The following is a 27,764-nucleotide window of genomic DNA, read 5'->3' on the forward strand; positions in this document are numbered from 1 at the left end:
AATAAAAGCTATTACCTCATCCACCTTGCCTCTCTCATATCCTTGGACCCAGATAGCAATAACACCGCAAACAGCAGTTTAATTTAATATACATACATACAAACATGGGATGGAACTTAAGTGAGGAGGACAACAATGCAGAAGGTTCCATTAAATATTTCTACGAACTACACCATCACTTCGTTATTTATAAATCAAATAACTTCCTAGTTGTCTACACAGAGTTAATTCCACAGCAAGTGTTTAAAATGATACTTTTTGGTAGCATGCTTCACAGCTCAATGGTTCTGAACATTGTGGTTTATGCAATTCAGTCACTCAGACAATGGCCCAGAATCCCACAATCTGTTGGGGGTTATATGAAGAAACAACTAGAGGTTTCTGGGTACTGCAGGTAGCTAGGACTTCTGATGGAAGTGCCTCTCCTTTCATTACCTTGCCCACACAGCCCTCAGCTCTGGATCGGATCACTCCAAAAGGTGGTGAGGTTATCTCCACAGGCCCCGATGTGCCACTTACATTGCCCTGAATCTGATACTTGGCATGTGGGAAAAAAAGAGGTGCAAAGATCTGCATTAGGATTGACAGAAGAGCTGTAGAGACTGCACAAACAGAAGGAAGGGGAGCTATTCCTTCCCTTGCCCAGGTTCTTTCTGGGCCCTAGTAACTAAAAGGTTTTTCTTCTCTCTCATCAACTGGGATGTATTCCACCAACCACCCTCTTCCAGTCTACTTCTAGGTCACATTCCAGCCCTTGAGAAGTACTTATCTAAAGAATTGCATGTGCCTTTGGGAATCTGGAGTTCCTGAGTTCTAACCCTGGCACTGACACCAACTCACGCTGTTACCTTGGGCAAGTTCCTTCCCCTCTCTTTCCCCAGCTGTAAAATAGGGGATCTCTGCAGCTTAGCTGCCTCAGAAAGCGTGCGTGTAGGGCATCTCACTATTTGCAAATGCTGTTGAGATCATCACATGTAAGGTGCTCAAGCAGGACACAAAAAGTACACTGAAGATGCTTAAATGGAGGAAAACACTCTCCCATTCACAGATCTAAACAAATTACCAAAAAATATATTTTATAATGACTCAAAAAATTCACCTTTTACTACTACTAAACATGAAACTTCAGCCCATAAGGCATTTTATGCAAAAACTTGAAAAACAGTAGCTTATAGTGAGTGCCTCTCTATTATTGGCAATACTGTAATGATCTTTAAACTGCCAATGCAATTTAATAGTTCTCAAACTATGACTATTAATTATCTAAAGTAGGGTTTGAAAGTTAGATGGCAAGGATGCTATTCACATTTCTGTCACTGTCTTCCTGCTGCGTGACTTTGGAAACAAAGTCTCATTTGGAAAAAACACTGTATAAATGCTAAGTATTCTTAAAAGGGAGGTACTTATTTACCCACCTTTTAAACACGGATATCTAGGATCTTATCTTTCACTGCTTTAGTCATTTTAAACCTTTGCAACATGGATTTGCACACATGTAAATTGCTACAAATGCAGGGCAGTGAAAAATCAGGTAGAGATGAGTGCTAAGTATAAGTCTTCCAACCCAACCAACTGGGTTAACATGAAGTGACAGTTTTTGATGTCCATTTCTAATTTGCACTACCAAAAAGTCCTGGGTTAAGATTCTGAGAAACTTTAGAAATCACTTCCTTCTTCATGCACAATATTCCAATAATTATGTTCATAAGTACAAATAAGCCAACTGAAATATGTTCTTGGTTATATAGTTAATTTTTTATGAGACATACCTTAATAGATCTCTGACAGGCCAAAAGAATTTCAGTGTACTAAGTTTTGTTATAACTATATGACTTACTGTGGAAGTACACATTTTAAGAGAAGACCACTAGTGTATAAATTTAAATAGTTTTAAGAAATAGTATTAAACGATTTGTGGTTGCATCAGTGTTTGAAGTTATATAAGTTAAATTTGTCAGATTGTGTATTAAAGATATGTTTTGTTTGGTAATGAACACTGATCAAATTCAAACCAAGTTAGGAGTAGAATGTTGAAATCTGTGCTTGTAACAAGAAACCAGCTCGATAGTTAACTATAGAAGGAGTAGTGCCCTCTAATTACATATCACCTTTACAACTTTTTGAAATTAACACAAATCAATAACTTCCAAAAATTTCAAGGAAGTATGACTAGGATTAGAAAGGAAAGGATTCAAAGAGATCCTCAAGTATAAAAACATAACATCCTGGGTTGTCTGACATTTGTAGAGTGTAAAACAAATAATACCTGTAGATTGTACCACAGTATCGCCATGCTTAGCAGGCTCTGGTAGCTGTTGCATGGCAATGAAACCAGTCATAACATATATAAATAGGAACGGGTCATTTTGAACTAGAAACCCTTTTGTTTGAAATTGTGGCTATCAGCAGCATTCTTAGGTGACTGGGAGTGTGTCACGGTTGCTAAGCACCTGTCAACACCTTGCAAATAATGTAGGGCTCCACTACTAATTCTGACAAATGTTACAGTAACATTATTTAATTAGCCAATTTAACTTGCTGTATTACTTCTTTCCTGAAAGTCTCCTAGCACTTATGATAAACAGGCTATTGGTTTTCAAAACACAGTTTTAATGGGCAAGTGATGACAGCACAGAGAACCATTGGTTAGACGTCACCTTTAGCTAGACTGAAATAGATGCTTATTGACCAGAACACTTAAGACAGACTCGGTTTTCACGACAACTCACATTACAAACTCTGCATCAAGCCTGCTCTAATTTCCACAGGCAATACTAGACCTACCAAAAAAGAAAGGAGATGTGTGCGACTATAAAGCTTTAGCAAAGAATCCATACCAGGTAACAGGTGGCATGGCTGGTGCAGGGAAGTTCACATTGTACCTCCAGTTTTACTTCAAGGGAGGAGTTTCCACTCCAACCCCTTGCCCAGTAGGGTTGTTCCATGGAAGATGTTAGTTTTAAGTTCTGCTGGGGACTTCTAGGAATGCCCTCACTGGCTGCTGACTCACTGCAATCCTAGCCACATCCATGCACTTTTGGAGCTTCACTATCTCCAGGGCTCTCTACACATGGATAGTTATGCCTGCAATTATGACTTCTTGCCTGGCAAACTGCCTTCCACTGGGAGTCTTGTGTCAAGTGGAGATACATCATTTAGTGAATCTCACCCAATGCTTTATAATTCACCATCACAGCTGAATCTAGCCTTAAGCATCAGGTTTTAATCCCCTGGATTGCCTGGAAACCCAGCTGAGTCAACTCATCCAGGTAAGGCAGAAGGGTGAACTATTGTCATCAATTTTCAGATTAAAGATAAGGAATTAAGTTCTGCCACTGGCCTGCTGGGTGATCCTGCACATCACTTCATCTCTGAACCTGAGTTTTCCCCTTTGGAAAATGGGAGTAACAATACTGACCTCCTTTGTAAAGTAATTTAAGATCTCAGATGAGAAGCATTTTATAGAAGTGAAGTACACCTCTACCCCGATATAATGCGACCTGATAGAACACGAATTTGGATAGAACGTGGTAAAACAACACTCCGTGGGGGAGGGAGGGGGGGCAGGGCTGCACGCTCCGCTGGATCAAAGCAAGTTCGATACAACATGGTTTCACCTATAACACGAGGACAGCATTATATCTGGGTAGAAGTGTACTAGAAAATGTGTTTCTACGTTTCCCTTATTATTGGCCCAAACTTGTATATACTTGCTACCAAGCACAGTGCGCACTCCATGTGTATTCCGAAAGCAATGTGTTCCAAGATCAGTTCTTTTGCACTTTGTAGGGGTTGTCTGGTGTTTCGGTCATTTGGTTGGTGCCCTAGGTGGCACTAGGATACAACAAATCAATGCAGTCCCAGACCAAAGCAACCCATTTCCAAATTAGAGGGACACCACCAATTTGGGGCAAAACATCCACACGATTTAAAAAAGCATACTACTCTACATGACATTATTTAGAGTTCTTGCTTTTAATGGCACTGTGTGCGTGCTGTCAGTCCCCCCCTTTTTGCTTGTACAGTGAAAGCGTGCCTCGTTTGTTTAGCTCTTCCATATATTAAATATGAGAGAGAGACTTTTTGAAATGAGATAGCATCTGTAAAGCCAGAAGACTTGGCAGGGGAAGGTGTAGTACATAAAACTAATTAAAAATAGTCTAGATTCCAAGGCAATTATCTTTAAGAGTTGGTGATAGAGAAGACACACCGTGGTAGCATTACTCCTTTTTGCTTGCTGGTGGATATAGTGGTGGACACCAGCACCACTATTTTTGTCTCCCCAACCCTCTAACCTAGTTTTCAGATGTGGACCCAACAAACCTATTTTAAGTATTTCCCCTTCATGGCTGGCCTCTACTTCTTACCTGGGATATTTGCTGCTTGATGCTCAGGCCTGTGGCTCATGTCTTCAGTACTTGCTGTCACATCTATGCCAGAGTCCTTCATGTGGCCACTATGTCGCAATGGTCACACAGAGCAACAGCTACTCTTCGAGCTCCTACATTCTTCCTCAAACCTCACTTTGCTGGATCAGGTTTTGCAAAAGCCAAGCCACCCCCACGCTTAGACTGGAACTGAAGCACAACCCCCCTATGGGAGGTTATTTTGTAGAGTTCATGGGCTGGGGTAGTGGCAGCTCTGTGTGAGGGTTCCTGGTCACAAGCATCCATTCAGTGGCTCTTCCCTCAACCTGCCTCTCTGGAACCTGCTTTCCAGTGATCTCTCCCATCCCATGCAGCGGATGTGTCTGTGGCTCCTTGACTGATGTTCCCTCCCACAGTACCCTTTTAGTGGGCCCTCCACCTACAAATGAAATTCACCCTTGCTGAATAAATGTTTACTAAAACTAGATTACTAAGCAGTCCAAAGAGGTCAGAGTAGCGATCTTGTCTCAGGACACAAGATTTTCCCTGTACTGACATCTACAAAGCTGTAAATAGTTAATTGCCATCCACCAAGATTTGTTTTAGCTGTGGTTCTTTTTTAATTTATCCCCCCCACACCCCATTTCCTGTTACATAAGAACTATTAGAAAGACCCATGTCCATTGCAGTAGCAATGCTCAAGATGAGCAAGGTGATGAAATACAGATAAGATAATTTTAGGAAATATGTTGTAAAATACTTTATTTGATAAAACTTGCTGTAATATCAGAACAAAACCAAATAAAAAGGTCTTATGCATGATGTCTTGTTTGCAATATTTCATATGTATGTACCTTTGCTTCTACAAACATTACTCCCTCCACAACAAAATAGTCTCCTCCATCTAGATTCTTATAGTACTCCATCACTGCAGCATTCAGATACCACAGTAATAATCATAAGAACCTGAAACGGACTTCCAGGCTTAAGATACCTACATTCATTGGCCTAAATAAATATAACATAAAGTGACCATATATTTAAAACAGACATGGCGATAACTTTTGTACAACAGACATTTTGATCTTGCCACAATCCATTAGTAACATCACTCTAGAACAGAGGTCCTGAACCTGTGGGGCAAACGCTCGGGGAGAAGGCGCGATAGGACCCAGGCCAGCTCCCACAGGGGTGGGGAGGGAGCACCACCCAGCCCCTCCACTCCCAGCATTGCTCCAGCCCCATCCCCAGCTTCGGCCCCCTTATCCCTGACCACGTCTCCTCTCCCATCTCCCAACCTGGGAGCCACAGCTAGAGGTTCAGCTTCCTTTTTTGGTTATTCATCCCCATGCTCCTGTATCATCTGCAAACAGGCTGAGATTATATCACAAGGGGCTGCATGTGAAATGGCCATCTGTTTTCCAAGAACAGTTATCAAATTATGTTTAATCACAATTTCTCCTTGCCTAAAACCTACCCTATAACACTGCTTGAGAAGTTTCCTTAAAAAACAAAAACAAAAAAACAACTTTTAAATGTTCCTTTCGAGTTTCTTTTTCAGGATAAGGCAGCTAAGTTACATACAAATAGAGGTCAGCAAAAATGGTCCCAGGAAACATTAAGAAACCAGATTTCAAAATCAGGAAGTTTGGGGAAGTCCAGATCCTGGGATTTTGACTCAGATCCAACTATACTTGTTGGGCTCCGTAAGCCATCTCAGGTTTGAGTTGGATCAGGTCCTAGACAGTAGGAGAATAATGAGCATACACACTCGATTCTGTGGCTCACTTTGTAAGAAAAGCATTCTCTTATGGAACTCTCTCTCCTCCCAACACCCCCCTATGGACCCATTCTCAGTTCTCAGCAGAAAAAAAAATTCTCCCACCCAAGGATACCTGTGAAACCTCAGTTGTGTTTAAAAAAAAAAAAAAAAGTAGTGAGTAAACATGGAAGACACAACTTGATAAGAAGCATACAGCATAGCAACTGGCCCTCCCCAAAGAGCCAATTTAGATACAAAAAATTGCACTGCTGTGTGCTTCCTTTTCCAAATTAATCAGGCGAGTCCCAAGTTGTCCAGACTGCAAAACAAAGGCAGGTTTTAGGATGCATTGAGTTTTCCTGTTCAGTTAGAAAGGGGGAAGGGTTTACGAATGGACAGATCTGATCAAAATAGGATGTCACCAAATGTTTAAAAAAAAAAAAGCCAAAGAAATGAGTATTTAGATGAAAAAAACTGCAGTAACGCAGTCAGTCAACTTCATTCCCAGTACTAGTGTAGCCTACTACACAAACCCACACTGGAGCATTCAGGGTCAGTGGCCTTTGCATCACAGAAGTCAAGAGTCCTAAATGACATCCATGATCCCACAGACCAGTATTCTGGACAAATAGATAGCCTATTTGGTTCTCTCCAGCATTACAGTCCTTTTGACGCAAGCAGCAGCATGGACTTTCCCAAAACAAGATGTATTTGCCAACAGCCAACTCACCGGTGTCAGAAGGCTAATCCAGAACACATTTTAGCTTTCAAGGGAGAGAACCTAGGAAAGCTATGTCTGATACTCTGACAGATGGGATGGTAGACCAGGTAGAAATAGTACAAGTGATATGAAGAAATGTGCAGACATACAAACCTCAAATTTAAAATATATTCAGTACTCAGATGTGTGCGTCTAACAGCATGGGTAAGGCACAATGCCAGATACAACACAGCTCCACCAATGCACCTCAATTCTGACTTATAGCATGGCCCCTGCTATTCCAGCCCTGGATCCCACACACAGCTCTGCTAACGAACCTCACAACTGACCTGCAGCAGGCTTTTCGTGCTCAAACACTGACAAGTGGATGGAGGGAGCATTTATACACCCAAAGCCTTATTTGCACTGATGATCTTGAGAGCCCCAGGTTTCACTAGCCTTTCACCTCTTGAGCAGACTTGTGATACCCCAGTGCACCTCCATACACATGAAACTGAACAATAAAAAAGGCATTTGAGAAGGAATGGCCATTCTTACTTATGTAAGATCTAATAAAATAATTTTCCCCCTGATGTGTGCTACTAACATAGTATAAATTACACTTCAGATGGCTGCCTTGGAAAACAAGTGGCAAAGACAATAATAAATACTTCATTTTCACACATCACAGCTGAATATGTCCTCATTCGCTGCACTAAGGAGTGCTTGCAGTAGATCTGCTTGGCATCTCTTCCTGTCTTCTGTAATTCTTCATAACACTGTGTATGCCACTCACCAAGAACACCAGCGATATGGCTGCAAAGTAACTAGCGTAGATCATGAACTGCAGAGTGGGAGAGAAAACTGGTAAGTTAAAGGCTAGCAAACCCACTCCTCTCCATCCTATATGAAAGGTAAAATATTCCTTTTTTTTTTTTAAATTAGGATTGGTGAATGAAGCATGCTGCACCTAATTCAGTATCTGGAGTTATCATTACTTTAATCAGAACTGGGGAAAGACTCCAGACAAATGGAGTTTAGTCTCTAAGGCTGCTTACCTAAAAGGGACCAATGCCACAGCGTGCGCACAGGAAAACCTCTCACCGAACTAACCAGGAGCTTCACTTGCACAGGGCTACAGGAACATATCTAATGAATAGTGGCAGCCCAGTTCTCCCATACACCTGTGCCTCAAACCCTGTCCCAGTGGGGTGAGATGGGAGCTCAGCCTCCAACCTTGACTACTCAGAGAAAATTAACAAGGTAGTCAGCTGGTGCTAAGTGTGGTTGTGGTTTTGTAACATGGACAGCAACAGAACTGACACACTTTCTTTTTCTTACACCCTCTGAACAGCAACAACCTAGACCAGAATCACAAACAGATGACAGAGGCAGGAGAGAGGCTCCACATCCTGATTTACATCCCTTCCTTCTTCCCCAGTTAGTAAAGATAAAGCAGCGATCTTACCTGTGTGAATATGTTTAACCCAAGACCACTGGAGTCAACAACAATCAAGGTAAGCAAAGTCTGCAGAGCCAAGGCAATGAAAGTATTGATACCAAACACCAGAGCATACCGCTCCATGCTTAGATTAGTAGCAATTTGGAACCTAAGCAGAAAGACAAAGGGAGAAATGTGAATACAGGAGGAAAAGGGAAGAAGGAATCTTTCAGGGTAAAACAATATTTAGGTAAGCAGGCTATGTAGGTTGAAAAGTTAATTCATAAATTGGCTATATATTTCCACCATCTGGCAGTGTGATCTTATCACATCTCACAAGCTAAGCAGGGTCACAGTGGGCTAACACTGGGGAAACTGTCACAGGGAAACCCCAACTGCTGCAGAAAAGAGTTTCAGAAGTTCAGTAAGTTGCACTCTTTATCTGAGTCAGTACTGAAATACCCTCTCCTGGTACCTGCATGGCACTGTGCCATTGGAAGGGGCCATCTTTCAGAAGAGATGCAAAAGACCCATTAACATGGGGTGTATGTACTCCACGCTGGCCCAGCAACTTAAGGGTTAATACAGGCACTGCCAACCACTGCTGACTGGCAGTCTCACAGCAGCAGGGGGGGATACAAGGGCTGGGAAGCAGGGGCTATCAGAGGAGTAAGCAGGCTGGAGAAAAGAGCTCCTGTCAGCAAACGTCTAAAGAGCTGCCCAGGGATGAAAGGACCAACCCCCTGTGGTACCTGAGAACAAAGAGGGTATTCAGATTCCTGGGCACCAGAAAGACTGACAGCCCCACTGAGCTGGGCCCATGCCACGCTAGGCCAGAAGGGGGCACCTTTGCGCTGACTCACACCCTCCTCCTTTAAGGAGGAGACTTGTTATTGGTTGTCTTGGCTAGATTCCAATTTGTCCTACTGAGGAAAACTTCCTCTGCAGTTTACAGTGGGACCGAGAACTTTTTCCATTGGACCATATGAACCGGAACCATAAACTCACTGAACATTAAATCTCACCAAATGAGGGTAAATCCATCCTCATATCCACTCGTACTCCACACCTGAACATAGCCATTATATGAACAACATACCCTCATATCTCAATGTCTGTACTTTGACCCGCTAACCTATTACCCCCAGTTGGGGATATTGCAGGTTATGTATTCCTTACACCATCTGATCCAAACCGAACTTCACACCCCTTGATAATCTGTACATTATTCCCTGATAACCAGAAATTTCTACACTTAAACTCCATACTGTTTTCTTTTTATTTTATCATCTTAATAAAATTCTTAAATCTTTCCTTCGCTTCCTAGCTAACCTGTGCTGTAGCATTTGATTAAAAAGTTTCTGCATTCCACTCCACAGGTGACATTATCTCCTCTCATTTTCCTTCTTGTATGTTTAAACTTTGACCATGTATTACTACTTGCCCCTCTTCCCCTCCCTGTGGCTTCACTCAAATAATGTTTATGGAAAGACATTTCACTGACAGGCAGCACTACCCAGTATTTATAAACAACGACTTTAGTATCACAAAACCTCTGTTCTAACCCCAAAGGTCTGCCACTGAACTGCAGGCAAATTGTCAAAGCTCAAGTGTAAAGAACTTCAAGATCCTTGCGCAAAAGGCACGGCCTACATGCAAAGCATTAAGCCAGTTTTGAGACAGACAGCTAGTCTTGTCAAGTTTTTTTTTTTTTTTTTTAATTAAAATACCTACGTTGCTATCGTGATGAGCAGCATATAGACAATTCTGAAGATTACATATGAGACGTAACACACCCAGATGTTACGAACAGTGTCCATAACATATACAGCAGCAGCAATGATGAGGGAGAACAGGGCCAATGCCACCTCACCCCAGATAGCCCAGGATACTTTTACGTAACCCACAGCAAATACAGCAACAGCTCCTATAAGTAGAAAGGAAAACAAAATACAACTTAATAGTTGCTCAGACATTCAGCTTAAGCCTTCTGTGTTTTAGATTAAGAGAAACCAATGTCTAAATATATGAGATGTGCATGAGGGGAGCTCCACTACTGTGCACATATTAAAAAAAATAAAATAAAAAATCAGAAATTGTAGGGCTGTAAAGAACCTCGAGAGACCATCAAGTCTAACCCCCTGCCTGAGGCATCCCTGACAGGTGTTTGTCTAACCAGTTCCTAAAAACTTCCAATGATGGGGATTCCACAACCTCCCTTGGAAGCCTATTCCAGAGCTTAACTACCCTTGGAGTTAGAAAGTTTTTCCTAATATCTAACCTAAATCTCCCTGGCTGCAGACTAGTCCTATTACTTCTTGTCCTATCTTCAATGGACATGGAGAACAACTGATCGTTGTCCTATAACAGCTCCTAATATATTTGAAGTCTTATCAGGCTCCCCGTCAGCTTCTCAAGACTAAATGTGCCTAGTTTGTTTAACCTTTCCTCATAGATCAGGTTTTCTAAACCTTCTATCATTTTTTGTTGCTCTTCTCTTGACTCTTTCTAGTTTGTCCACATCTTTCCTGAAGTATGGTGCCTAGAACCAAATGCAGTATCTCAGCTGAGGCCTCACCAGTGTTGAGTAGAGCCGGACAATTACCTTCCATGTCTTACATTCAACACTCCTGTTAATACACCACAGAATATTAAGGATTTTTTTCACAATTGCATCACATAATTGACTCATATTCCATTTGTGATCCACTATCACCTCCAGGATCTTTTCAGCAGTATGACCACTTGGTCAGTAATCCTTAATTTTGTAGTTGTGCATTTGAGATTTTTCCTTCCTAAGTGAAGTATTTGTCCTTACTAAATTTCATCTTGTTGATTTCAGACCAGTTCCCCAATTTGTCAAGGTCATTTTGAATTCTAATCCTGTCCCCCGGAGTGCTAGCAATCTCTCTGTTTGGTGCCATCTGCAAATTTTATAAGCACACTCTCCAAGTCATTAATGAAAATATTGACTAGTACCAAAACACAGGACTGGCCCCCATGGGATATCCTCTCAGTTTGGCAGTGAACCATTGATAATTACTTTGAGTATGGTCTTTCAACCAGCTGTACACCCACCCTACAACAATTTCATCTAGACCACATTTTCCCTAGTTTGCTTATGAAAATGTCATGTGGGACTGTGTCAAAACCCATATTAAAATCAAGAGAGTAGGATTCTCAACAGTACTCATCATTGGACTAACTCATCTCTACCTGAAGTCTGTGGTAAACTCCTACTAGACTTCAATGGGAATAAGAGTCAAGCCAGTACCAAGTGCTTTAGAAAATCCCACCCTAGCTCTGCAAGAAAGCAACCCTGGTGCCCCAGACTGTAGCTGATTCACTCGTTCTCATACAGTCTTCCAGCTCAGACCTGAGTGAGCTATTCTGATCCCATCATCAGGAGGTATTGTACTCTAGCAGTCAGGTTTGTTCTGTTACTTATTTAAACTTGGCCGAGCACTATGGAGGCAGGTGGTCAAATGGTCAAAGGCAGAGAGGTGGGAATTAACCTGCTGGGTTCTGTGCCTAGAAAGTGATGATCTGTACGGGGTCAAGCCTCTCATGATCTAGGGGGGAGGGATAGCTCAATGGTTTGAGCATTGCTCTGCTAAACCCAGGGTTGTGAGTTCAATCCTCGAGGGGGCCATTTTGGGAGGGGGTTGGACTAGATGACCTCCTGAGGTCCCTTCCAACCCTGATATTCTATGATTCTAGTCCTCAGAGGTGCTGAACAACCTGTTCCCACTGAACCTCAGGCAAGTGCTCAGCACCTCTGGGGAAGGGAAGGAATACAAACTCGTTAATATTCATTGCCTCAGTTTCCCCAACTAGGCTAGGAGGGTGATACACAGCTATGGAGCCTAATGCAGTATCATTTAGTGCTCCTGAGTGAACACGTTAGAGCAGTATTAAAAGTATCCCCACAGCTGTGACAAAGAATGTCCAGTACACTTCTATTACACAAAAGAATTTTCACTTATGCCTTACCTGACCCTTTCAGTCAAGCAAGGCCTTTGGCAACTGAGGTTACAAGGCAGACTACTTTGAGGCTCACAGGTTTCTTCCAATACTTCCAACTAAAAACGGTGGTGGCTCAGTCTGTTTGAGCAATAAAGTCATAGATCCTCAACTGCATTTAAACTGGCAGTCATGTTAACACCTAACTATACATAGGGAGTCTGTCATACATCTGGAGAGTTTTGTTAAGCATTCCAGAGCTGCAACTGCTTTGGGAGGGTCCTGTAACACTGCACATCACAGGTAGAAAGACCAGGTATTTCCACATTTCAATACCTACCTCCTGGATTACAAAATCAGCGCAGTGCAGCTGAGTCACCCTTAGACATTACACATGAAATTCACCCAATGAAAATTTGATTCAGTGTCATTCTCTCACCTGTACATGCTAGGAAGCAATGCAACATCAGACCTGTTTTGGCAATACTGAGTTTGAAGGACATAACGTGCTAGTTCTGTGGTTTGGTATAGTGTTTAGATGCCTTGTGACATGCACCCATTGAAACTGGAGTTTAGTAGGTAGCTTACCTAGTAACGTAGAAACTGCCTCCACGCCACCATTATAGATCTCGAAGCTCTGAGAAGGCAGCACCATTTCCCACAAGCCTTGCGTGTAGTTTATTACCTGGAAGTAGCCACAAGTTGAGAATGCCCACCACACAGACCAGCAGAGCATAGGCCGGGAGGAATAGCAGTGCAGGAAGTCCCGCCATAGCTCTTTGAGCACCTTTGAGAGATCCACTTTCTGCTCCTGCACAGATTTAAATAAAAAATCATCCCATTTCCGAATGATTCACCTTACTCCACAGATGCACTTACCACTGGCAGGAAGTTGCAGAGCAATAGCCCTGGATACACCACAACTCAGTCTGTCACAGAGTAGGCAACAAAGTATCCCCACCAGGCTGTCCCCACCAGCGACACGTTTTCCCACCCTAACCCTGCACGGGTGAAAAAATAGTTCATTCTCCATGGTCTATGTAAACCTTGGCCTCTGTGCTCTAATGGCCAATTTACTGCTAGTTGTAGTGGAGGAGAGACTGATTTTCCGCTCCCTACCCTATTCGTTAGGAACTGGACAGAGGCCACCAACTTATTTCACACAGGCCACAGAGCCATCAAATAACAGCTTCCAGTCATTGCCAATCTGACCTGGATTTGAGCCAGAGACCAAGTAGTAAGAGTTTGAGAGCAACCACGGAAGTTTTCCCAAGCAGGTATTTGGAAGTTTCCCACAAAACCAGTTTTCAGAGATTACAATTATTCAAATTAGTGGTCCTATTACATAGCTTCATACCCCATTTATCAAGAGATGCAATATAATTACATAGGTCAAAAAGCTCAGACAATCAGAGATATGTTGTTTGGAGGAGATCTGAACAGTGATGGAGAGTCTATGGAGCAAAGATAGAAGAAGGTTGTTTCAACAAACACAGGAGCTGCAGAGCAGAAGTTTTTTGCAACCACAATTGCTGGACTGCGTGAAGAAAAAGAAACTTACAGTCTCTTCTCATACAGCTCACCTGGAATAAGGTTGGATAGAGAAGTTCCAGGGAGAGATTTTTGGAAGTGTTTACCTTGGGTGGAAAGAGCAGAAGTTAATTATCCATCAGAGAGGCTGGTTACTTTAGTATCTAATGTGGAATTATATTCCCTACTGCTTTATGTGAACAGCACCAGAGAAAATTAGTACTAGCTTGCTTTGTAATAGAGATGCTAGATTTCAGACTACTTGGTTCAGTAGCAGATCTAGTAACTCCTCATGCCAAATGAATTTAACAGTATGCAGGAGTTGTACAGAGTAATTCATCTTGTACCAAGACACTGCAGGGTTCTTCCCAAAACCATTAAGGGTCATATCAGCACCATTAGGATTTCTCCTCCCCAAACCCCCTACAATGGACACCAGCAGCCCCTTATGCATGGAATGCCCTTCCTGAACTAGTTTGTGAAGCTCCTGTCCCATCCTTCAAATCAGTCCTCAAAACCCAGTTCTACTGTGATTCCTATTAGCAACTGGAGGCTTTATATCAAGTTACATTTATTAAAAAAAAATGTTGAGAATGTTAAGGTTGAGAAGTCAAGCCCCTGAAAGTTAGGAGATACCATTTTTCTGGCGGTCTGTGCAATCTTAATTTTACTCTCTTATACAACCATTCTGTACACTGAATGAAGCAGGGGTCCTGTGGGGCGGGGGGGAGAACCAGTATATGATCATGCAATTAGACATGATCATAATGCACACAAGAGGGCCAAATTAAGGTTGCCCAGGCAATCATAAAACTGGCATTTCCCTACTTTTGAGTGCTAGACTCTGCAACCTAAATAAATAATGTTATTTTCATGTAATTTATATGTAATTTGAGCTGAGGGTTGGTTGTTTTTTTTTTTTTAAAGATAACCAAATTCTACTGTGGACAACCCTCCTCCCTGAATCATGGTATGCTGAATGTGAATGAGACTAGGTGTAGGAGGGGGATGTTAGCTTTCCTGATGCAAAAAATACCTCACCGATGCCAGCTTAATGTTTACTGTATAAGGAGAAAGTAGCTGCTCAGTAATGACCAGCTTCTCTCATCTTTCAGGAATGACCAGGCCAGGGTTCTCAGATTCACATGAATCAGAGCCACTGAAGAAAAGAGAATTACAGGTTTCAGAGTAGCAGCCGTGTTAGTCTGTATTTGCAAACAGAAAAGGAGTACTTGTGGCACCTTAGAGACTAATAAATTTATTTGAGCATAAGCTTTTGTGAGCTACAGCTCACTTCATCAGATGCATTCAGATTTATACACAGCTGAATTGGAATTAAGTTGCAAACTGGATACAATTAACTTAGGCTTGAATAGAGACTGGGAGTGGATGGGTCATTACACAAAGTAAAACTATTTCCCCATGTTTATTCCCCCCCGCCCCCCTTCCTCAGACGTTCTTGTCAACTGCTGGAAATGGCCCACCTTGATTATCACTACAAAAGGGTCCCATCCCCCCTTCACCCCCCTGCTCTCCTGCTGGTAATAGCTCACTTTAAGTGATCACTCTGGTTACAGTGTGTATGGTAACACCCATTGTTTCATGTTCTCTATGTATATAAAACTCCCCACTGTATTTTCCACTGAATGCATCCGATGAAGTGAGCTGTAGCTCACAAAAGCTTATGCTCAAATAAATTTGTTAGTCTCTAAGAGACTTACAGACTACCAGCCCTTCCAGCCACTCTCCTGATCCTCCAGTACTACAATGTGAGTGGCAACTGGCATGCTTGGTTTCATTCATGCAATAATAGGACAGTAAATAACACCTGTCATCCAAGGATCACAGAGCATTTACAAGTGGACATTATGGTTCGGTTAAGTGGTGGAGAACTGAGCCACACAGAAATAAAGTGACTTGCCCATAGTTCATTCATAGCTAGGGCCCTACTAAATTCAAGACTGTGAAAAACGTGTCACAAACCATTAAATCAGATCTCCACTGTGAAATCTACCTATTGTAGGGGAGAAGGAGGGGCAGGGCTCCGACTGTGCATCAGGGTCCAGCTGCTAGCCCCAGCAGGGCTGAGCAGGAACAGCACTTCCTCTTCCCTTGCATGACTGCTCTCAAAGGGAGATTAGACCCATCACTGGGCACCTCCTGAAGCTGCAGAAAGCTCCATGGCTATGCTGCCTTCAGAGCTGGGAGAGGTTCCCAGAGATGGGTCTGATTTCCTCTGTGCTGCTAGCAGAACCCCAGCCGGGCTGGGGAGGGAAGGGACTTCCTCTTCTCCTGCACAGACACTGTCGGGGGCGGAACATGGAACCGCAGCCAGTGGGACCTGCAGGGGCAGTGCCTGTGGACAGGGGTTGTGTGTGGAGCCACCTACCCCCCCCCCCGCCTCTCCCCCCAGCACCAGGAGCTGCTGCCGGATATGCCAGCCGTTTCCAGGAGTGGCACGGGGCCAGGGCAGGCGGGGAGTCTGCCTTAGTCCCACTGTGCCACCGCCCGGGAGCTGCCTGAGGTAAGCAGCACCCAGCCAGAGCCTGCACCCCAACCCCCGGCCCCAGCCTTGAGACCCCTCTGCACCCCATCCCAGAGTCTGCACCCTAAACCTCTGCCCCAGCCCCCTCCCAGAGCCTCCACCTTGCACCCCAACCTGCTGCCAGAGCCCTGAGCCCCCTCCCAGAGCCAGCACCCCACATCCCCTCCTGCACCCCAATCTCCTGCCACAGCCAAGAGCCCTCCTGCACCCAAACTCCCTCCGAGAGCCTGCACCCTGAACCCGCTTCTGCAACCCAATCTCAGCCTGGAGCCCCTCCCACATTCCAGCCCAGAGCCCGCACACCCTCCCAACCCCCTGTCCCAGCCTGGTGAAAGTGAGGGAAGGTGGGGGAGAGTGAGCGGGGCGGGACTTCAGAGAAGGAGCAGGACAAGGGTGTTTGGGTGTGTGTGATTACTGTTATTTCTACATTTTCTTTGAGGTAGATCCTGGGTTGCACTTAAATTCAAAAAATGATCTTGTGCTTAAAAAGGTTGGAGACCACTGCTCTAGTTTTTTCTCAGCTCTAGTAGCTATCAGACACTCCCTGTGGAATCATTTGTTGGTGCTCTGCCAGTTGCAGTGAGTTCAACTGCCTAGATCCTTGTTCTCTGGGTGGGTACAAACAAATGCAATTTTCTGATAACAAAATACAACCAGTTTGAGGACACATCAGCACAAAACAGTGAATGCTGTTTCTATTCTTGATCTGAGCAGAGGATTTCAGGTAGAGCATGGATTTAGGTGTAGGAAGCAGCCACTAATTCTTCAGGTCCATAGTGGTAGATATTGGATGCTTCAGAAGGCAGGATCCCCTAAACTTTTTTTTAATTGTGCAATGCTGCACGTGGAGAGAGAAAATTCTTCCCATCAGGTTATGCACGTGAGGTTCAACAGTCATTATCTTAACATGCAAAATTATTATAGAGCAATGTGATTCAGCTCTACGTTGGTTTTAAAAAATAATAATAATGGAGCCTCAGTATTTAAGCCTGGTGTAATTTAACTCCATAGATGGCTGTAGTTGATCTCAGAAAGCATTCCCTTTATTTTAGATTCTCCATCAAGGCCTCCGTGGTCTTGTATTATAGGACATAGTAATAAAAACATGTCATTCTGTTTCATTTATGATTTAGGGGTTTACTGAAAAAGAGATCAGGTTTGTTTGTTTTGTTTTTAAACTAAGTGCTTTCGGCCTATGGAGTATGCTGCAATGGAAGACAGGATCCTTGCCTCATGTAGCTCACAATCGACTGCCTCAACATATCCTTTCCTCCCAAGTAGAAGAATTCTGAAGGTGTTTACAGCTATTACTATATGAAATGGTCAGTGAAACTGACAAAGATTGCTGATGCCACTGTGGACAAATAGTCCAGATACCGGTGGGAGTGACTGAACAAATCCTCAGTCTGAAGGTCAGAGAGGAGGAAGCCTTTTGATTAAGATCACTTGTTCAACAGTCCATTACATATACCTGAGTGATCATGGAACTCCCCCAACCCATCCCACTAAAAGCAGCAAAATAAAAGAAAGACTTCCCTTCATCTATGCTCAGCGGTTCCTTTAGTTCTGTCAGTAAAGGGGCCTTGCAAAACTGTTAGATTGGGTAAGATTAATTCCCTGGAATGTTAATAGGTTTAATTCTCAGCAGTAGCCTATGAAAGGATAAACCCTTCTGGCTAAAATGAAGCCCAACATTGTTGCCCTCCTTCCACTCATTGCTCGGGATAATATTTGAAAAGAAGCCTGACCGGGGAGACTGACACATTATATAGTCATATTGGCTCTAGCTCTGCTGAAATTCTCATGCAGGATTTTATCTTACCTTGCAACTCCCTATTGCAGGCACTTCTCATGTCTCAGCTTTCCAGCATATGCAAGAGTGATACAGTCCAAATTTTCGTGTGTGCTTGTAGTACTTTGAATTTTGCCCCAACCTTAACTTCACTGACTCTCCGTTCACTTCAGGATCCAGCTAGAGATTGATTTATTTTTATTAAAACTCTCCATGGACTTACGCTAACCCATCTTATGGGCCTGGTCTCTCCATACTCCCCTCAAATTCAGCATCAGCCTCCTCCTGATAAAAGTTTTGACCAAACAGACCCTTGTATTCACACCCGACACACTAGTGTAATAATTTTTGTACAAAATATGCCTTTTGAGGTATCACTTGAAAACTAAAAACTCACTGATCAATAATATCATGGTAAAGTGTATGTAGCAACATTATCTGTAAAGTTACAAATTCCCTGTCTGATGTTGGTAGCACATGTTCAAACCCATGCAGTCCCAACTAGAAAGCAGTGGCTAAACAGGTCTGTTCTAAACGGAATGTGTTTCCCTCCATTTACATATACACAGAGACAGTGCAAATCTGCATTTCAGCATACACAAGGGAGAAGAAAGAGGATGGGGGCACCTTCACCCCCAGACTCCACATAGCCGTATTTACTGTTTGAATAAACTTTACTTTGACGGTTAATCCTCAGAAGAATCTACTTCAAAGGGGGACTGGACTATAAAAGTGAGAGGCAAATACACACTCGGGGATCTCTCTTTTTTTTACCTAAGACAACAAAGGAACTTGGACTTTTGGGAGGGATTCTGACCTGAGAATTTGGTTAGCCCTGTTGCTAGCAACAGGCAATAAGGATTTTACCTTGAGCCAAGTCTAGCTAGTTAAGTTTTCGTTCCCAAAAAGCATTTTATCTTTATGTCTCTTGTAACCATTTCTGACTTCAATGCCTAACATTTGTACTCAAAATCACTTTTAAATTAAATAGAACATTTAAGTACAACTAATCTAGGATTGTGTTTAAACTGAATTGTTTGGTAACCCCAAGTAGCAAACTGTTGTACATTAACCCCTTACATGGGCAACAGATCTATAATATCTGGTGTGTCCAGGAGAAGGCTGGGCAGTGAAGAACATATTTTGGGGGGGAAATTTGGGACTGGGAGCGTGTTGGGGTCAACCTGCAAGTAACAATGAAGGCTGCTGGAAGCAAGCGTGTGACTGCAGTGTTGCAGACAGGCTCCTGGGGTCAGAAGTGCTGAACCAGGGTAGTGACTATATAGAAAGAAAAGGAGGACTTGTGGCACCTTAGAGACTAACCAATTTATTTGAGCATAAGCTTTCGTGAGCTACAGCTCACTTCACTCAGGGTGCGATCTGCATGCTGGCAGGCTGATTGTGAGCGACCCAAGATTGAAGAGCAAGCGGTAAGCGACCCAACATTGAATCCCCTCACTCGTCTGGATTGTCCCTCGGAATGTGATACAAATATCACCAACAACAATGCAAGAGCTTTCTCCTCTGTAGCTCCTAACATCTTTTCATCAAGCTGACTCTCCATCTCATTTCAAGTCCCTCCTAAAGGACTTTTTTAATCCATGAGTCCTTTGTCACTTACTGATCTTATACCTGCACCACAGTGTATACACACAAGTGTCTGCTGTGATTTACTGTCACTCATTATAAAGAATTTCAGCTGAGTTAGTACAAAAAGGTACTCTAAGATACTTCCAGGATCAAAAAATAGGACTAAGTTTGTTGCAGTCCAGTTACAGCAACCACATATGCCAAGTGGTAATAAGTTAATTATAGAACTGGGCAACTGGACAAATTTAAAATACTCCCGCAGGCTTGCATCAGAACTTAGTGCACACAACCCTGAATTCTTGTACTGATTCAGTATCTTCCTGGCCAGATTAAATGATTAGCAAGTTAACCTGCAATAAAACTCTGTAGTTCCTCAGTTTTTTTTATCACCCGGTTATTGAGGTGGCAGAGGCAAGCTGCATATTGTGATGCCATGGGGTGTATTAACTGCACTTTGGGCACCCATAAGGTTCTCACTACCTCCCCCCAAAAGTGTTTCATTTCTTAAATAACTGAATGGGAATTTATGAATTTCCTCTTTCATAATATAAAGCACTAGAGAATTTTAAATAAAGTGACCAGGTACCTGCAGGAATAATGCACGACATGTGTTTTGCAATGTTCGGGTCGCAACCCAGTACTGGGTCACAGCATGTAAGGCACTGGGTCGCCTTGCTCAGCACCCAGGGACCCTAGCAGCTCCGGTCAGCAATGCCAACTGGGACATTAAAAGTCCCGTTGGTGATGCTGACCAGCTAAGGCAAGCTAGTGCCTATCTGCTCCAACACCATGCTGCACCCCAGAAGCGGGTCCAGCTTCTAAGTGGGGGGGGGCCTCTGCGCACTGCCCCCACCCCAGACACTGGCTCCACACTCCCATTGGCCAGGAACCGGACAATGGGAGCTGGGGTGGTGGTGCCTGCAGGCAAGAGCTGCTTGTATGTCTCCGCCTAGGAGCCAGACCTGCTGATGTCTGCTTCTGGGGTGCAGCACACTCCATGGTGCCTCCCACACTCCAACCCCCTGCCCCAGCCCAGATCCCGCTCCCACATCCTGAACCCCTCATTCCTGGCCTCACCCCTGCACCCCAACCCTCTGCCCCAGCCCTGAGCCCCTCCCACACCCATCATCCCCAGCTCCACTGGGTCACAGGCATCAATTTTCTTCATTTGGGTCCCCAGAAAAAAAAGTTTGAAAACCACTGCACTACAATACTGTGTGATCAAAAGGAAGACAGGAAAGCACTTTTCTGTGCCACACGTAGGTGAGGGGGTGGAGAGGGATACCTTTTGCTGTCAGGTAATTGAGACACACAGTTCACTACATATACAAGGTGGCCATGATAGTGACATGTTCCAAGGAAGTGGAAGACAACAGCATAGCTTACCTGTGGCTCTGCAGAATGCTCTTCTACATTTAAGGGAACTTTCGATTCAATGTCTTCCCACCCAGGGACCCTTTTTAAGGCAGCATCATCTTGGATGACAGCTCCATTTTTACAATCTAGAACTTTCATCTCCCTACTGACCTGGCTTCTCAAGACGAGGTGAAAGAAAAGACTTTTCTGTGGCATTGGCAGAAACCAGGCTGTGGCAAAAGCCACAGACACAGAGGTCAGGGAGATGACGTTCAAGCTGAACAGGGACCAACTGGCAACCGATACCAGAACCTGTCCACAGATGGAACCCACAGTGTAACCCACCAGGGTGGCACTTCGACAGTAGCTGGTGACTTTCTGGTACAAGTTCAAGTCCACAATGCTATAGATGTAAGAATAATAGGCAATCTCCGTAGCAGTCACCAATCCATAGAAGAACTCGAGAAACTGAATAGCTAGCAATCCTTGGGCGTAGAGCAGCATGAACCATGTCACTATAAGGCTCAGTCCCTGGAGAAGGATTACAGGTTTGTACCTGAGATAGTCTGTTGCAAGGAATACAGGAAACAGCAACACCAAATATGAGTAGGTCCATACTGGATAAATTTCATTGAAAACCTGTATGAAGAAAAGCAAGCCATTAACCAATCACCTGGGAAAGTAAACTTTGTGTATTTGAAAGTTCAAAGAAAAAAGGATTACTAAACACAGACATTTAAGAAACAGCTAGTAAAACCGTTTCCCAGCAATGCCAACAAAATACTGAACAAAATGCAACATCCCTCCCTTCTACCTCTAGTTAGTGCTGTACAGGGAGCTAGAGGTAACAGTAGACTTGAGTTTGGATACTTAAAATAAAAATCTTAAATTTATACATGTCATTCCATCCCCAGAATTCACAGAGTGCTTTACAAATGCATTTCACTAGTGGAAGAAAATTATTGTAACAGCTGTTTACCAGAACACCAGACTACTATATAGATGCTTAACTACTTGCATAAGGCTTTCCAGGTGTAGATCACACAGTACTTTACAAAAGTGGGTAAGTTACTTTGTAATGTATTTGCAAAGAGAAAAGGAGTACTAGTGGCACCTCAGAGATTAACCAATTTATTTGAGCATAAGCTTTCGTGAGCTACAGCTCACTTCATCGGATGCATAGGAAGTGAGCTGTAGCTCACGAAAGCTTATGGTCAAATAAATTGGTTAGTCTCTAAGGTGCCACAAGTACTGCTTTTCTTTTTGCGAATACAGACTAACATGGCTGCTACTCTGAAATTTGTAACGTATTTATAAATCATTATACATTTTACATCCGAGGAAACTGACTTGTCCAAAGTCACATAACAGATCGGTGGCAGAACCAGGAACAGAACCCAGGAGGTCAGGATGCCAGAATACAGTCCAGTATCCTAGCCACTAATTAAGTTAAGGGCAAGTTTAGATCTGAACCTGCAACTAGTACATTTGTTCATTCCTCCAATGAAGAGGAACATTACTATTAATATAATTAACCAAAAAGTGATCATGCTTTACCACTCATTTGTTAGTGAAAAAACAGTAGTAGCTGTTGCTTCTCTACTTTGTTTCTCTTACTACTTTGCCATGTCACCAACTGACATTTACTTTAAATCAGTAGCAAATTCATTACCCGTTATAGTGGACACTATCAACATGAAACAGTTGACATGTACTTTTTTTTTAAAAAAATCCAGATTCCGGATCAGTGCATCAGCTAAAAAGCCTGCCCTGAAGTTAGCCTTTACAAAATTCCTTTTAAGATTATTTGTATGGGGTTTTTCTGGTTCCCTGTTGGGAATATCTTTATAAACACCAACAAAGAGGAAATTGACTATACACCAAGTGCTGTCAAACACTCAAACTATATTGTGTTATACATTATGACATTCTCCTAAGCAAACCAGGGAAATGTGGTCTAGATGAAATTACTATAAGGTGCATGCATAACTGGTTAAAAGACTGTACTAAAAGAGTAGTTATCAATGGTTCACAGTCTAACTGGGAAGGATTTATCTAGTGGAGTCCCACCGGAGGCTCTCCAGGGTCCATTACTATTCAACATTTTAATTAAGGACTTAGATAATGGAGTGGAGTGTATCCTTATAAAATTTGCAGATGACACCAAGCCAGGAAGGGTTGCGAACACTTTGGAGCCCAGGTTTAGAATCCAAAACAACCTTGACAAATTAGAGAACTGGTCTGAAATCAACAAAATGAAATTCAATGAAGACACATACTACACTTAGGAAGGAAAAAATGAGTTGCAAACACAAAATGGAGAATAACTAACTAAGCAGTAGAACTGCAGGAAAGGATCTGGGGGATATAGCAGATAACAAATAAGGGTCACTGACCTCGAATAGATTACCAACAAAGTTGTGGAATCCCTGTCACTGGAGGTTTTTAAGAACAGGTTAAAGAGGGATGAACTAGGAATACTTGTTTCTGCCCAAGCGTAGGGCAGGGGTAGCTAATAGGCAGACTGTGTGCCAAACTCAGATCGCCAGAAGCTTTTGAATGGACTGCAAACATTTTATTTATTTATCATTATTGTTATTATTTTTGTGTTATTTTCTCTAGAGTCTGGATCTAGACTATATTTTGACCAAGAAATTTGGACCTTGACAAAAAATTACCACCTTTGGCATAGGGGGACGAACTACTAGATTACCTCTCCAGGTTCCTTCCTGCCCTACATTGCAATGTTTCCCTGTAAAAATTTATAGCAATCTTAAGTGTAATTTAGAATGATAGTGCATACATTTTCAGACAGAAGCGTGACTTATGTGACAGTGACCCTTTAAACGTTTAATTTTTAGGCCATGGACATTAAGGTTTTGGGAGAGCAGGTCCTCCTGTGAAGATTTTCTTCCCAATAACAGCTATTCTCAGTTTGTACTCTGGCACTGCCAATCCTGGGGCATGGACCAAGATTAGATAAAACAGAGGTGGGCAAACTATGGCCTGCGGGCCACATCGAGCCTGCGGGACCCTCCTGCCTAGCCCCTGAGCGCCTGGCCCGGGAGGCTAGTCGCCGGCCCTTCCCCTGCTGTTCCCCATCCTGCGCAGCCTCAGCTCACTGCACCGCCGGCACAATGCTCTGGGCGGCACGGCTGCAGAGCCTGACCTGACCCAGTGCTCTGTGCTGCGCAGTGGCATAGCTGGCTCCAGCGCTGCCAGCCACTAGTGCTCCACGCAGCGCAGTAAGGGGCCAGCTGCAGGGGGGTTGGATAGAGGGCAGGGGAGTTGGGGGGAGGTCGCGTGGGCAGGGGTCAGGGGTGTGGATTGGGGTCGGAGCGGTCAGAGGGCGAGGAACGGGGGGTTGAATGGGGACAGAGGTCCCGGGGGAGGGGGAAGTCAGGAAGGAGGGGGGGGTTGGATGGGGTGGCGGGGGGGCAGTCAAGGGACAGGGAGAAGGGGCAGTTGGATGGGGCAGTCGGGGGAGGTCAGATGGGGCAGCGGGGGCAGTCAGGGGCAGGGGTTCACGGGATGGGGGTGTGTTTGGTTGGGGCAGGGGTCCCGGGGGGGTGTCAGGGGGCAGGCCATGCCTGCCTGTTTGGGGAGGCACAGCCTCCCCTAACCAGCCCGCCATACAATTTCCAGAACCCGTTGCGGCCCTCAGTCCAACAAGTTTGCCCGCCCCTGAGAGAAAACCAAAATCCACCAGGAGTACAGGCACTTCCTACAAATCAGAGATGGCAGAATTTTTTTGAGGCGTGTGGAGGAGGGAGAGAAGTGTCTTCAGTAACCTTGGATAGACCTTATTATTTCACCCTGATCCTCCTCCAAAACTTCCCATTAACTCCACAGACTTCTCAATCAGCTCTTCCAGCCAGACTTCTTCGTTGTCCTTCCTCCCTACCTCAAGCAAATAGCCTTGGCCACCTTTTAACAGACCAGCCGTTGAGTTCTCTCACAAGTGGAGCACCTTCACTCTTTCGTATACAATTCATTGCTGCATACGCGCTCCCCTCTGAACTGCAGAGCTCAGATCCCAAGGATGCTCTAAGGCGATGTCTACACGACACAGCTTTTAGCTGTGTCGCTAAAAGTCGGGCAGTGTAGCTGCTGTTTGTCGGCAAAAATACTTCCACCCCCAACGAGCGGTGTTCGCATTGTTGACAGGAGAGTGCTCCTGCTGACAATGCGGTGTTCACACTGACACTTGCGACAGCAAAACTTGTGTCTTTCGAGGGGGGGATGGGGGGGAACAATACCTCTGAGCGATAAAACTTTTATCAGTTAATTGCCAGTGTAGACATAATCTTAATCTGGATGCTGTCTGCATTACAGGGGCCAAATATTGCCTCTTTGGCATTTCCATCGTCTTGTAGGCACGCAGGCAGCAACGTCCAAGGCCATGCCAATCAACATCTGCTGCCCCTAAACCGGGGGTCGCGAGGTTATTACATGGGGGGTCACGAGCTGTCAACCTCCACCCCAAACCCCACTTTGCCTTCAGCATTTATAATGGTGTTAAATATATTAATAAAGAGTTTTTAATTTATGGGAGGGTCTGCTCTCAGAGGCTTTCTACGTGAAAGGGGTCACCAGTAAAAAAGTTTGAGAGCCACTGCCACTAAACCATGTACAAATCTATTCCAAACAGAAATTTGATGTTCTTGTTGCTTTGTTTTTTAAAGTAAAAAATATTAATCTGGAGTCTAGCTTGTTTTTGCAGAGCTAAATAAGAGTGATCAGTAAGCATTTAGTGCTATTTGACGGTATTTCTCAAGAAGGGGAATGGTTTCAGATACACAGAAAACTGCATTCTCAACACATGACAAAATTATTTTTAAATTCCCTGGTATTTCCCAGACATTTACACGTGAGGAACACCAGAAAACTAGTTATCAATGGGAAGTAAGAGAGCGTGTAAACAAACCAACATTTTTGCTCCAAATCACCAGTCTGAATTCAATCAGCTGTGATCAAGAGTCATTGTACTGAAATCTACTTGACAAGAAGATCCCCAATACTTCAGATTTTTTTTTTATGTTTAAATGCCCCCATACGCTCTTCCTTTGTCAAACAAGCCAAGAGCAGGTCAGAGACTTAGCCTATATCTAGTACTGAGAGGGTAGTTATGCTTACAACTGACAAAAACAAAAAAACATTTTACAGCAAGACAGCTAACGTGTGTGAGTTATATTGCTGTAAAAATCCTACTGGAGACAAGGCACAAGTAGTTTTTAATAAAATGTAGCTAGGAGGAGGAGGAGAACACTATACCCCACACCTGGGTTTGATCTTACCTCGGCTGCATCAGGGTAAAAACGACATGTGCCTTCTCTCCACTAGGATTTACAGTAAGATAGCTAACATGACTTAGCAATCTCACTGCTTACAAAACACACGGGGGGGGGGGGGGGGTGGCAAAGACCTAGCCATACTCTCTCCAGCTTCACGTTGAGGCATGTTAGAAAGGTAACATAGGGCAAGCTTACATCACTAACCCCTGCCACCCCTGTCCTGAAGAACAAGGATACATTGAGTGTATACAGTGCTCTAAACAGGATGATCTCAAGCACCTTACAAAACCTATTACCCCAATTTACAGAAAGGGAAGAGGGAGCATAAATTTAAGTGATTTTTCCAAGTTCATACAATCAGTGGCAGAGCTTAAGTCCTGACTCATGCTGCCCCAAGCTAATAGGTAGGCACCACTGCCTCCCTGAAGCCTAGCTCAAAAAACAAACAAGCAAAAAAACCCACACCTTAACAAGGAGTCACATTTCAGCAAGGGGTGCAGTGGGCAAACTCCACCGAGATGATGCCATTTTGTCTCCCTACAATCCCCGACAATTCCGCCTGCCATCAGACAGTCGCCGTGGGGTGGGGCTGCTGTGCACAGCTCCCCTCTCTCCCCCCGGAGGGGGCGCTCTGCGGGGGAGAGAGGGAAGGGGGATGCAGATACAATTCCGGGAGTTCTGCGTTAATCCGCAGTTGGGGGGCACGGGGACGGGACACCCCTAGATGGGGCGAAGAGTGTCGCACACCGCCGCCGCTCCCCCCAGCACCCCGCGCCGCCGGCGGGCCGGTACCTGGGTCTCGGTGAGGTTCTTGTCCGGCCCCAGCAGGTAGCGGGTGAGGAAGGGCTCGGAGGGCCGCAGGCTGGCGAAGAAGCCGTAGAGGCAGAGCAGCGCGGTGGGCAGCACCCAGCAGCGGCCCCGGGGAGCCCGCCCGGAAGCAGGCGGCGCCCGGAGCCCGGCCCGCGCTTCCATCCGCGGGGGCCGGCTCGCGACTCAGCGCGGGGCCCCCAAGGGACTCACGCGCCGCGGAGTCGCCATCCGCCCGCACGCGCTGCCAAAGGCACCTCTAGCCCGGCGCCGCCGCTCAAACCTACCCCGGCTGGCCAGCCAGCCAGAAGAGCGGCCTCGCAAGCGGCCTTCCCATTGGCCAGGGCGTCCCCGCCCCCCGGGGATCAGCCAATGACAGCGGGCAGAATGCTGTGACGCGAAACGTAAGGTGCGGGGAAGGAGGAAAGGGAAGGGGACCGAGAGTGTACTGCATGTGGGGACGGGGTCGGCACGTGGCTGGGCTCTTCTAAGGGCAGCACGGGACTGTCACAGTGGGCTCGCGTCCCGCCCTTGGCTACCCAGCGTCTGGCTCTACAGACATGCGCCCAGCTCCGCGCTTGGTGTACTACTCCTTATTGCCAGGTGCAGAGAGGCAA

At 44.5% G+C, this 27,764-nt stretch overlaps 1 protein-coding gene across 1 annotated transcript; it reads right to left on the reverse strand.

Moving 5' to 3' along the window:
- Positions 1 to 5,112: 5,112 nt before the first annotated feature.
- Positions 5,113 to 27,408, reverse strand: SLC19A2 (solute carrier family 19 member 2). Its single transcript, XM_084611805.1, has 6 exons — positions 27,133 to 27,408; positions 21,077 to 21,685; positions 12,822 to 13,044; positions 10,005 to 10,197; positions 8,298 to 8,439; positions 5,113 to 7,673 (listed from the first exon to the last, which is right to left on the reverse strand). Exons 1-6 carry the CDS (start codon positions 27,310 to 27,312, stop codon positions 7,545 to 7,547), a joined length of 1,476 nt encoding a protein of 491 aa, XP_084467931.1. The 5' UTR covers positions 27,313 to 27,408; the 3' UTR covers positions 5,113 to 7,544.
- Between the last annotated feature and the right edge of the window lie 356 nt (positions 27,409 to 27,764).

Source organism: Lepidochelys olivacea (assembly GCF_965140295.1).
Source record: "Lepidochelys olivacea isolate rLepOli2 genome assembly, chromosome: 1".
NCBI classification, from domain to species: domain Eukaryota; kingdom Metazoa; phylum Chordata; order Testudines; family Cheloniidae; genus Lepidochelys; species Lepidochelys olivacea.